The sequence below is a fragment of the Falco naumanni genome, chromosome 7, assembly GCF_017639655.2.
Source record: "Falco naumanni isolate bFalNau1 chromosome 7, bFalNau1.pat, whole genome shotgun sequence".
In the NCBI taxonomy this organism is placed as follows: domain Eukaryota; kingdom Metazoa; phylum Chordata; class Aves; order Falconiformes; family Falconidae; genus Falco; species Falco naumanni.
Window position 1 is genome coordinate 7,456,032 of NC_054060.1, and position 13,567 is coordinate 7,469,598.

General features: G+C 39.1%; 1 protein-coding gene across 4 annotated transcripts in view; it reads right to left on the reverse strand.

Moving 5' to 3' along the window:
* The window catches only part of LRRC28 (leucine rich repeat containing 28), a 54,310-nt gene extending 41,371 nt beyond the window's left edge, over nt 1–12,939 (reverse strand). For 3 of the 4 annotated variants that reach the window (XM_040600458.1, XM_040600460.1, XM_040600457.1), the window contains exons 1-5: nt 12,824–12,939; nt 9,871–10,099; nt 5,283–5,323; nt 2,727–2,764; nt 1,833–1,970 (exon numbers count right to left, since the gene is read on the reverse strand). In XM_040600458.1, coding sequence (XP_040456392.1) covers nt 1,833–1,970; nt 2,727–2,764; nt 5,283–5,323; nt 9,871–10,038 — 385 coding nt within the window. In that variant the 5' untranslated portion in view covers nt 10,039–10,099; nt 12,824–12,939. Of the gene's footprint in view, nt 1–1,832; nt 1,971–2,726; nt 2,765–5,282; nt 5,324–5,909; nt 5,996–9,870; nt 10,100–12,823 lie in introns of those variants that run through there. The other variant, XM_040600459.1, reaches the window with a different exon arrangement.
* Nucleotides 12,940–13,567: the final 628 nt, after the last annotated feature.

A 13,567-nucleotide genomic window follows, 5' to 3' on the forward strand; every position in this document is an offset into this window, starting at 1 on the left:
TCAGCTGTTGAATGTAAGTGTTCTTTTCAGAAGATTTTGTTATAAAATCACCTTTGAAATCTTCGCAATTTTACAAAGAATAAACTATGAAAATATGCTTGGAAGCCCTATTCAGGAAGTGTTGTGTTTCGCAAAACTCTCAGTGCAGCAGATTAACTCTCCAGTGGGCAAACTCTCCAGTATAAGTGAACGACTAATCTTGCTCAGACTGGTAACACTCAAGCTGTATGACATCCAGTCATGTTGATAGCGACAGCATTTGAACAGACAGGATTAGTAAAGACAGCAGTAATGGCATATATATAAACTGACGGTACACTACCAGCAAGAAAAGCAAAACCAGTCACCACTGGATTCTCCGATTCAAAAGTAGGCAATAGTAGTATTATTTCTAAGCATGCAAAATTTCCATGCACACAAAACTAAAACGCACTTAGCAACAATGCTCCATACCAAATTTTGTGAGCTTCAGGAGAAGTTAAATGCAGCGTGCCTATGCAGCTGATACCAGTTCCTAATCAAATGTGGTAGACTCGAAATCAACTCTTCAGTAATGTAAATTATCCTTTTGAAAGTCTTTTTTGGAACCTTTTTAAGTTATGTGTGAAGTTTTGCAGAAAATGTGTCACTTTTTCTTTGAACAAGTCTTTCTTTCATGGTACAGCACCATAAGGTAAATTATCTTTGAGGAACATAAAGCACTCCAATCACCCCTTCCTTTTGAATGTAGGACATCTGAGAATTGATGGAAATTTTATTGGCCTTGGGTCATAACGTTTAACAGGTTTATCTAATTTCATTCCAGAGCATTTACATAGTCATATAAATTTTCTTCTTTCTAATCATAATCATCCTTTGACATGTTCTTAAGCTTATTATACCTAGAAAAGTACAAGGAAAGGACAGCTAGATTTCTGTACCCAAAACTTCAAGGAGCAATTGCAATACATTTCTTGAGAATAATATGAACTTACAAACATACAAAGGTCACATTGAGAAGTTAGTTAAAACTAGGGCCAAAAGATAATCCTGTTCAGTTAGACAAGTTTTTTTAAAAGCTGGCTTTGGATTTTTATCATCTCTGCAGATCAGAAAATGAAAATATGCCAGAAAAAGATGAAAAAATAATGTAATTTTAAAATATTTTAAAATCATCATCACCTTATGTGGAAAGATATAAGCAGACATAACTTCTTCCATTGCCCTTATCAAAGTATTTAAATAGCAAAAAAAAATTATTCAAAATCTGCCTATGGACAACTTTTTCTGGCCTTGTATCACATTTAATTTGAAGAAATTTTGCTTTTTTATTATAAACTAGCAAGACTAACATTTGTTATTTACTGTCATAGTAAAATATAACTGCCATAGGCAAACCTACTAGACATGTGTCTTTGTAGAAAATACAAGAACGGTGCTGTTGGGCAAATAGAAAGAAAGGAAGGACTGGAATCCTTTATAGTCCGGAAAACTGGGAGAAATATCACATCATTTTATTGTAATGACAGTTGTCACTGGCATTTTGGTTCTTCTCAAGGCAGTTCAATATTTTCTTGATACAACGACAAAGACTGTTCAACAGTTACATTTTTTCCCCCACTTGAGAAGCATTTTTCAGGACTTTACCTCAAGTACATACAGCATGACTTTTTTCTAACTACAGAGTATATTTAATACAATACATACACAATGGCAATCCATGCCTAGTCTTTAAGTACAAGTTTTACCATGCTTCAACTGTAAGATACGAATAAACACAGAGCAGATCACCATGCATATTAAGTTCAAATGGAATTTGTCATTACTGTAATCCCGCACCCATTTGTACTCACCTGCAGGTAAATATTTCAGCTGGTTGTTAGCTAAGCGAAGATGACGTAAAGATCTCAGGCGGCCAATCTCTGGACACACAATTTCAAGGGCATTATCACTTAGATCCAGAAACTGCAGTTTAACGAGGGAGCCAATGGCTTGTGAGAGAACAGATTAAAACATGAATGTGACCCAACATTAACATTAAAATCTTAATAGGACTATGAGAGGATAAAAAGCCACAGTACCTAACAACTGTATCTGAGGAGATTTTGACATATTAAAGCCAGTGTCACAACTGAATGACATCATTTGTGAAAATGCTTATCTATGTAACAAACAGTACTGCTGGCAGTGAGACAGGGAAGAAAATAAGTGATATACAGAATACTCTCATTTCTAGATTATCCTCAAACGATTCTGCTCTGAAGTCACTTCTCCCACTCCTTTGCTCTGAGTCTATCCAATTTATATATTCAGAGAGCGCCGGAAGTGCTTCCCTGAACTCGAGCACATAACTCTATAATTAAGACAAGAAAGAGAAACTAGTACAAGTTCTTGATACTTTAGGTTTTTAATCTGTCATGTGCTAAACCAGCAGAGTATTCTGTGTGTAACTGGCTGAAAGCAGAAAACACTCCCCATTTTTGCTTCTGTCAATGAGTACCATTTAGCTTTTTCACTTTCTGCAATTATAACTGAAGCAAAGAGCATTAAGGTGCATTTGAGAATTCATTAAAATAATTTAACATAGTATAAACAAGGATATTATTGCCAAAGAGCCACACTGGCATATTTTCTATGAAATTCTTTTCTGTTTTATGGGAAAATAAAGGAAAAATAGGCCTCTTCAAAGAAGAAAAATGAATATTTTATGATTCCTGCCACTTATTGTGAGCTGGTAGATTACTTACCTTCAGGTACAACAACTATGTTATTTGAATGAAGGTACCTGGGGGGAGGAGAAAAAAAGCAGAGGACACCACCTGTTACCCTCAAGGACTTCTGCTACATAATCAGTTTGCAAAATATCCAATTTCAGACTGAAAGAGCACCCTCAAAAGCCATTCCTCTCTATGACCACAAAAGCTGTGGAAACTGTATAAACCAGCAATGGACAGGTACTTAAGCTTCACTTAGACTATTAAATGATTAATACAAAAATAAAAGAGAATTACATATAATTATTTAAAACAAAGCATTCACAGTTTTGTAATAAAGGGCTTTAGTTTTGAGAGTCCTAAGAGGGAGAAAAAAAAAAAAAAAGTAAAAAGAATAAAGCAGATGGAATAACCAGAGTGAACCATATTTGATCACCAGGTTATTCCATACTAAATGCTGGGCAAGAAATGAAAAAAACCCAAACCCACACAAGTTAAAAGATTACAAACATTTTCCCCTACACATAAACTGTTACAACTCTACTGACTGAAGAAACAAGCACATGATCTACTCACTGCAAGTGGGTTTTTCAAACCTAGAGTACACTTTTCTAAAGAAAAACCTGATCTTGCCCATAGTCATTTAGGTAGATACTGAAGGTGACCAGATCTCTCACTAAGAATATTCAGCACCCTCTGCTGAAGTACTTCTAGTACTACCAGTAACATAAAAACTCTTCTTAGATTTTACACATTTTAGTTTTCCATCAATGTTGCTTCAAATGAACAAATGCGTCTTTTAGAAAATAACGGTAGCAAAATTTTCAAATATTGATCTCCAATTGTAAAGGAATACTGCGTACTCAATGTCCAATTGCTTAGACACACATGGGAATTATTTGCACAGCATTATTTTTTTCCACTATATTCAAACACCACTTCCTAAAGTAGAAGCCTGTCTTTTGGGGGAGATACAGGCAGAACAAGGAAAAAGACATAAATACTTGTGACCTGTTTCACTCAAGCACGAAAAAATAAATATGAGGATCTACATCTAGTATTCCCAGCATGAGGGACATGATATATAAAGAAACAAAGACAACAGTGAAAGTTTTGAAAAGTGAAATCACCAAGAATGTTAACTTTCAGGAAAATGAAAATTAGTTAAGTTTGTCTTTAAAAATTTAAAGCTACTGTAACATATAATTCTTTAAATAAATCTTTGTATTTTGTGGTCTCTGTCAACAAAACATCTCTTACCGTCTGATTAAAAACTGACTTGTATTATCAGAGCTACACAAACTACAGGCCTATCACAGTCCTCCCTAGACCACCAGAATGTGTGGGATAATGGTGGTACAACTAAGCTTACTGAACACCAATTAATTAGATTTGACTCCTACAATTCAGCGTCTGTAAGAGATTCTTTTAAGCTGTAATTTATCCAGGTTTTCCGAAAGGCACCATCAGATAACAAGGAGATTTCCTGATACCCCATGGCAAATAACTACATACTAGAGTATATCAAATACAGAAATGTTTATTTTACTGCTTCAGAGCATAAACTTACTCTCAAGACCAAGGCATGATGAGACACGACTGTCTCTTAAGCAAGTAGGAGACTGCAGTGACCTACAAAACAGCTCAATTATACTGCGGTCGCGTGTACCAGAAAGGCGTGGTTTCAAGAGCCAAATTAAGATTACAAGATCAGACAGCTGAATACATTAAAGCTACTCAGATACACACCTCCTCCTGTTTGGAACTTTTCATTAAATAAACAGAATCAATGGTTCATCAGTTACTCAACTTAAAGTGAATCAAATGAGTTTAAAGGGAAAAAGAGGATGTCCCTTTTACCCACCAACCCCACCTCCCCATCCCCCTCCCATGCTACGACACAAGGAAATCATAACCTTACAAGAAAAGGGGAGGGAAGAAAACCTTGACTCAGGGGCTTAAAGCTTAAAATTAATTGCCAAAATTATACAGTTCATGTGACATCTATTCTTTGGACAAGATTGGATAAACTACTCTGCCTACAGCAGTCATCAATAGTTACTACCCCTGCTTGCTCATTCCTGCTCCTATTTGACAATCTGTGACTTGGTTCCAAAAAAACTTATTACTGCAATCACCAAAACTGAAATCATAATACCCCTGGTAGCTGGGCTGGAAATGAGCAACGAGGGCTGGGCTGGAGGCAGTAACCTGTTCCTCTGGCTCTGTCACAACCATCTGACCATTAAATCTGGAGGTTCTAGTGCTGTATCAGGGTGACAACAGTCTACACAGGAGTTGGGGGGTAATTGTTTTTTCCCTCAGCAGCGCAGACATTTGCGTAACAGTTCTTGTTATAAAATAAACAAGAAATTATACAAAATATTAACATGCAAAGGAATACATCTGGATATACTGCCTTAAAAAAACAAAACAAAACCCAACAAAAAAAAATAACCCTTTCCTGCCCTCCAAGAAAACCTTTCACACTTAAAGAGATAGGTTATATGCAAGCAATACATTCTAGAATTTTTTTTAGCTAAGATGGATCAGCATAATAAAAACATTAGAACTCCTACAGAAACTCACAATTCCACGAGGTTTGGAAGCTTCTGTGCAAGGTTTTCTGGCTGAAAAAGAGTTAGAGATTTTTTTTAGGTTTCAAAACAAAAAACAGACACACACATATTGTGTACCCAACTCATTTTAATAACCATACTAAAACATGTCAGCAGCCAATCACAGAAAAAAGGGCAAGGAGTTTGCATACAATACCCTATTTCCACACCCCCGCACACTCTCCATCAGTGCAATCTGAGATATATCAAGGGTGAGCAATTTCTACTACTGAAATGGAACTACAGCCCAGAAGTGACATTAACATGTCCTCAACCAAACAGTAGTCAGAATTCTGAGGCTAAAAAGATGGATTACCAAAACCTTACTTTTGAAAATAATTCAAATAACTGTTCGGTGAAGCCAAGAGACTGCTAAGAAGCTGCAGCCTTTACAGACTTAAAGCAGAAAAAGAATTATGCAAGATGTCTAACCACAATGTGTTTTACTTCATAATGCTGCTAAATGGTAAATGACCTACAAACTTTTGTGTAGCTTAATCAATTATCACCAAGCCAGAAGTGCTGAATCCATCAAACTAGATTTCCATATTTACATATTAACATGCATATAATTTTCTAACTGCTGAGTGATCCCTACCTGCAATTCTTTTCCTTGATGGCATTAATAACCATGAACATGTATCACAAAATCGGCTTCACAAGTTTCACATGTCATGTCGAGAACTGTATGTACTCAAAATTATTCAAAGTTAAGACAGTTTTATTGCTTAAGAGATCTATTTTAAACATAGATATGTTTTATTGAAAAAAGTTTTTACAACACACATATATGCAAAACCAAACAAATTTTAAGAGCAGCTTGATCACATAGTCAATTTCCTGTCCAAAAAAACCCTAGCAATTTTCACTGTCACGTAAACTTAAGGTATATTATTATCTAAAATACGTTGTGTGTATAAATTTATTATGACTGAATTCACTAACCTGAAAAAGTAATATCAAAATATTCTTTTGTAGCATACATGCCACATCCCAGATCTCAGTACAAAAAATAGTCTGCTTTTAACTATGGAGCAGCAAACGATGGCTCAATAAATGAAACCGTTGACGTCAAGACTCAAGAAACAGGCTATAACTAATCAGTTGTTGCCACCTACTGGCAGGTTTGTCACACGACAGTCATCATCTCGGCACAGAATTTTAAAAATTTGGTCAACGGGAAACGCCTAGGCTGGGAAAATACGCAAAGGCTGCACCACGCTCAAGCACAGAAAAAAAGCTCAAGTTTTAATTTAAAAAAAATGAAGAGGGAATGTGAAAAAACAAAAGCACTTTCATCCTACACCCTTCAGAATAAGGATGCTGACCTGAATCGCAAACTATTTTCACACTATACACAAAGGTTATACTTTTATTCTTGTTTTAACTGCTTCTTACTGTAAGCCAGCTAAACTCATGAGAGAGACTACAGTTTAGCAATTCTATACTAGAAGTCCTGCTTATCTTCTTGAGTAACACAAAAACAATGGGTCTGAGTAAAAATTGTTCAATATAACATCCCACAATGAAATTAAGATTAAAAAACGCTATGCATTATTCATCAATCAAGAGGTTAAACAAACTCTGTTCTCTACTGCCAACATGACAACAAACAAGGATGATAAAGGATTCACCATTCTGCCACCAGTTTAGTGAAGCCTGTCTTGCCCTCACACCCAGTGGACGTAATTCAAAAAGTAAACCTGATCAGTTTGAACAAGACAGCACTGCATATTCTGAGTTAGTAAATTAAGAACAATCGTTCTTTGATATGGGTAGATCGTGATTCTGACAGATCCATCAAGCCAAATTCATATTTCCATTTAATAAAAGGGGAAATAGGATTACTGGAGGGCTAATGTTATCAGTCAAACATTAAAGGAGAAGCTAGAAGACTTGATGCTGGGATACAGGTGTGCTATATAGGCTTTTCAATCCATTCATTATGTCATAGCCCTCTATCATTTCCATCTTGCCAATGAAGACAGAAATGAAATTATTCTCAGGGAAAGTATATGTAAATTCTGTCAGCATAACTATTCCAGATGTTTTCACAGGAGCCATCTGTCAAGGACTAGTCATTTTGGTAGAGCAAAGAACAAAAGCTGATTTAGTCAACATTTTTCAGAATGCTGAAGGATGAACCGATGCTACAAAAACACCATCTAAATTTTAAAAAATATGGTGCAGATTTAGTTGCAATGATTGCTCATAATGCATACACAGTTTAAAGTATTTCCTGATGAGCTAATACTCATCATCTTGCAATCAATCAAGAGTACAAGACCAAAAGAAACTTCTTCCTTCAATAACCCATTTGTTTTCAACTGTTCAGATGAGATGAGCTCTCCCCCTCCCGCAGTGTAACATTACTTCTTTACTGAAAATGAGAGTATTACCTGTCCTACCAGCAATGAACGTAAAAAAAAAATCATTATGAAAATACTGCTTTGTAGAAATACTGACAATTGCTGCTCTCCCCCATTCCTCCTATTTTTTCCCCTCTCCATCTTCTCTTTTTGCAAGAGGAATTAACCCAAATCTCTCAACCTTCTCTCCTGCAGCACATTCTCTAAAGATCCCTTGTTGCTGCTTTCTAGGTTCTTTCCAATTTACCTAGGTTGTTCCCAGGTACGAAACTCCAGACTCCTTGCCCCAGCTTATGCTTTAACAGTATCCAATAATTATTTCCTTCTGCGTTCATTGGAGATTTTGGAACACAGAAAATTTCACAAAGACATCTGCCTTTCTTAATAACATGTTTCATCTGTTTTGGTCCACTGCAACTTCCAACATCTATTCTGCTGCTCAGTGAATGAGAACCTGTTTTGTTTGCCTAGTTCCTAGCTACAGTGCTATGCATTTGAATGATATTCCACCAAGTCTATTATGAGCAAGTTATCCTGATCATTCCGAATCCTAATGCTCTACTTCACACTATTTGCAAGTCACTTTGCCTAGGTATGATCTACATTTTAAGTATTGTTTCAGTTCCTTTATCCCAGGCCTCAATTACCGTACTTAACAGTATTGGGCAAGAGCTGCCTTCCATATTTGTTAGATCTTCTGTTGACAGTAACCATGGGTAATTACTCTTATGCCATTTTACACATCTGTTGGCTGGTACTATTAACAGACATTAAGAGGAAAAGGGAACTAAACCGTTACTTGCAAGACTTTGTTTTGGTTTCTGTTTTGCACTGAGGAAAACAAAACCAGGGTCTTAACACATACATAAAGAAAGTGATATGCAAAACTCTCCTCATTATTGTTGTTTCATCTTTTGAGCAGTCAGTTCATGAACCTTACAAGTCCCAATAATAACTGAATTTCACAACGTGTCAGAACAAAACTGTTTACAGTCTTTGTTTAATTATTAAGGCAGCTTTAATTTGTAACCATGAATCCTATAAATTATTAAGCAAAGGACTTGCCCAGAAAATGGCGAGTGCCAAAATAATTCTCTACAGTACATGCAAACTGAAGTGACCCATTCAAGATGACGAAAAGGCATAAAATCTTCAGAATCCTTTCAGCTTTGGCCCATGAAGTGAAAACTTCATTGAAGATTTCCAATGTGTGTAAAGGTTTGACAGTGATACTATTCCTTAAACTAGAACACTGGACTCTTTCTAGGAAGCACTTAAAACCATCTAATTTTGGTGAATTTTAAGTAGTCAGGCCCTCCAGCACTTCTGCCCTGGCTATTATTTTACCAATCATGCCATGGAAGAGCCCAAGAAAAAAAAAACAAACCAACAAAAAAAACCACACACACCAAAGAACAATCAAACAAAAAACCCCATGAATTACTTGGAGACTCGAGCCTGTTGACAGTGGCAAGTTTTGACTCTCTATAATAGTCTTACCAGCTCAGGATGTGTTACACAGCTATTTAACTACGCCACACTGAATTCTGAGGTCACAACATTCATTCAGGGTGAGAATTTCTTCAATTCAAGGAAAAACAACAAAACAAGAAGACACCACCACAGAAAATCCCATAACCATGACTGTTTGTTCTATCAACAGCAGCCCACAGACACAAATTTTCATTGGCACCTTAACAGTAAGCTTCAAATTAGAGCCAATAAGATTAATTAAATCAGTAGGACTGATGATGCCTTTCAAATCAGGCATGCACCAAAGTAAAGGCTGTTTAGCCTAATGAAGGAATGTAGACTAGACTGAATAGCATCACCTAAGAGTAGAAAGGCCTGATGATTTACATGAGCAAAATTTATGGCAGTTAAAAAAAACCAAAAACACAAACCAAAAAACAACAAACTTCACAAGAAAACCCCCAGCAGATCTTCACAGAGCTTCAAAAAGGTAACCATAAAATGTCAAAGTTTCATTTATTACTCTCTACATTACCTACGCAAGTTCAAACATAATACAAGCAAATACTCATATTTCACAAAGGATGACATCATTCAAGATCAGATTCGCTGTAAGATTATCATTACTTTTTAAAAAATTATCTTGTTTTTTCTGTTCCAAAATATCAGAATTCCTAAAACATACAAGTAAACATTACAATAAAGAGGTTGTCGTACCAATGTGGTCAGGGAATTTCTTTTCATATAAAGTCTCTCCAAGTACTGCAGCCCCTCATCTTTCAGTAACTCCAAAGGGAAGTGATGGAGATTTCGGTAATTTAAGAACAAGTTCTTGTGCTTTTCCAGTTTTGCCTCAGAGATTGTTTTACATAGTTCTGACGCCATGACTATTCCTGTTCCAAGCACCACATCTAGTGCATTGCGTCTTCTGAAAGCAGACCCATTTCTAAGAAACAAAAAGAGAAAAAGACCCCACCATTATCAAGGTGTATGCCATGCATTCTTTTGCAGAATTATTTATTATGTATTATCTGATAATTTACCTAAACACACTTGTTTCAGTTAATACATAAAGTATCCAGAACATCCACACAATATTTTCTGGATTAAGTTTTAGCATGTTATTGGACTGTCAATACAAAGATTTTAAGGTATAATGCTCTTCTTCATCCATCTTCAAAGGACCTTTCAGATAATTTTGTTAAAGTTGCCACCACAAGAAGTGGCAGGGCGGAAGGAAGAAACCTCTCCCTAAAAAACATTACTTATGTCCTACATCTATTCTGTGAAGTACGCTAAAAAGAAGAACCCACAGATAAGAAAAATGCACAATTTATTAGAGGGCTTAGAATGCAGGTGACTAAAATGCCTTTATGTAGCTTTTAAACCTGAATGACAAAAGGCAACGAAAGTCTGTTAAGCTTTCCCATATAAGACTACCAAAAAAATTTATCAGTTGGAAAAGTTATTGGGGATGGTCAGTCAGTAAGGCCATTTTAAAATAATAAATTAATATGTGAGAAATCCGAAACTTGCAGTAATTTATAGAGTGCTAGATGTGACAGCAGATTTTCAGCACTCTTTACTAAAAATACCAGAAAGAACTAAATGTCAAGCTTCAAGTCATAATTTCAAAAAACCCTAAAGTATGAAGGCATACTTTTGAACATACATATGAAGACATAAAAATTAACTCGTACCTGAAACGAGACTTTATTTAGCTTGTTTTTATGTCTAGCCAAAATTCTAGTCATTATTATGTTGTCTAGATTTAGATAACAGCAGCAATGCTGTATCTTCTCAACTGTCTCAGAAGTCAGGAGAACACAATAAATCCAGACCATTTATAATGTGAAGCTAACAGTTTTTGCTTCAGATTTATCTGTATAAATCTATTGCCATTAATGAAAGACAAGGTGTTAACTGCTTTCCACCAATAACATTTCCTATTTTAGTTCACTCCTTCACTGAAGGACAGATTTGAATCATAACAGATATTGGAAGTGAAGGTACTGAGTTACAGTCAAGAACCCTGTCTGACTATATGGTAGTCGTAAACAAAACTCCTTACCCGTTTGAAGACTGACAATTGGACTATACATGTAAATCAAGTGACTTCATCAGTTTCAGTAATTCCCTTGATATGCAGATAAGCAGCTTTTACCAGTGACCCATGTCCTTCTTGAAGGATACAGCATTTATTTTCTTGAGAGTCCCATAAGCATTACCAATCACACTTAGGTATAATACCCTGCACACCTTTTCTAGCCTTGAGTTATGCCCAATTCAAGCCATGGTATGATCAGTTCTGTAAGCAAATGATTACGAGAATCCCTTATAAGATTACTAAGTATCAGTCCAACTTTGGTCAAACAGTATTGGTATGAGAAGAACCGTGGCTGTAACAGATGCCTTCATCAGCTATCTTAAGGAGTCAGGGTGCACATGCTACTGACCTTTGGCACTAGCAACATTAAAGCTACTTTAGCTGAACAGATAAAGGAAATTAAGCTCCTACAATTACAAACTCCACATCTATAACATTAAAATAATTCAAGGAAAAGCATTAGAATTTTTAACATGCACAGTCTGAGAGTATTTGAGCTTTAACTGCTGCAATGTAAGAAACGGTAAAGGAAAGCTCATCTTTCCCTAAGGTATTTTTTCCAAATGAAAAGCTACAAAGTCACAAGACACATGCATAAACATCCAATCGCCTTTCCATTTGTCCAGAGGTGCTTTTTAGGTGCTCTGCACTTGCGGACTTCTCTTCAGTGTTGTGCCTCCATTTACCAAGTGGACCACATTTAGCCATGGCATTCATGAATACACAGACATGCAAGCCCACACATGCAAATTCTGTAACGTACTCTATTTTGGCTCTTACTTCAAAGGAAAAACCTCCCACTCCCTTCCACCAGCAGCCAAACTTTTTCTCTCTAAATCATCTTTTTTTCCAGCGATAAGACACAGCACTCCCAAAAAGGAAGACACACAATCGTGGTCTTGAAGGAAGGCAGAAAGGGAGGATGAGGACAGATAACACCCAGCGATGATGGCCTGTGAAGAGCCAGGGCACTCGGAGGACCGGCGTTTCGCAGAGGATGGCGGAGACAGAAGCCGGCGCTGAGCACAACACAGGGAGCGGGGGCGATGGGCAGACTGGCCAAGGGGTGACAGCGGGAGGCTGAGGAGACCCCCCGAACCTGCGGGCCTCTGCCCGCCGAGCAGGGGGAAAGCGCGAAGGCAGCCGGACGAAAACTTTGGAGGAGCCGCAGGGCACAAGAGAACCAAGCTGCGGGGGGGTGCACGGGGCCGCCGTGGCTGTGCTCTTTGGGCCCGGGAACTGGGGGAGACCGGTCTGTCACGAGTGGGTGCAGGGGAACCGGCCTGCCCCGGCTGTGCCGATGTGTGAGGGCGGCCGCCACAGGCAGGGGCCTGTGAGGGCTGAGGAGGCGGCGGGAGGCCGCCCCCAGGGCTGCGGGGCGCCGGAGAGGGGCAAGGAGGAAAGCGCCTCGGCCCGACGGCGGGAAGGCTCGCCTCCCCTCACGGTGAAGGCGCCGTACCCGCAGAGAGCAGAGCGGCGGGGGCACCCACGCCCGCCCACCCACCCCAGAACCCGACCCGGGCTGTCGCTGTCCCTCTCCCAGGCGCAGAACGAGCCACTCACCGGTGCCGCCGGAGCGGGGAGCGGCTCTACTAGGCACCGCCGCCAGCACAAGCACCCGGGGGCGGGGCGGAGCGGGCCGCAGCCGCGCGAGACCGCGGCCACCACACGACTCTCGCGAGACACCACCCCTCCTCGCGCTCCGCCACAACACCGCCCCCTCACCGCCCCCCCGCCTCTCACCCAATCACAAGGCACCCCACCGCCCACCACCCAATCACAAGTTCCTCCCTCACCTATCGCCCTCTATCAGCCAATGGGAGGGCGCCCCACCTCAGCGCCTCGCCTGCCTCCCGCTGCGGCCCGGGGCCGGCTGTGAGGGCCTGACCGGCTGTGGGGGCGGGCGGGTCTTTCCCTCTCGGGCGGGCTTGGGGCGGCGCGTAGGCGCGGTTCATCTTCCCAGGTCTATAATGCAGAGTCAACAAGAGTTATCCCTGCTTAACAGCTTTGGAGGGAGAACGTCATCTGCAGGTAAAAGTTGTGGTGGACAGAGACCATCTTCCCAGCCCAGTTTTGGTGCCGCAGTTTTGTTAACAGCAGATCCTTAGGCAATCCGGCCTACACCCACAACTTGCCTATCACAACCGTTTTTACCCACGACAGTTGACTTGTTGAAACAGGTAAGGGAATTCTGGAAGCTCAGTTTACCTACATGCTGTTCACCTGATTTTAGTTTTACGTGTATTTACACATCTGAGGTGACCCAATATATAAACCCTATCCTAGGGAAGCTCTTCTGTTACGTCA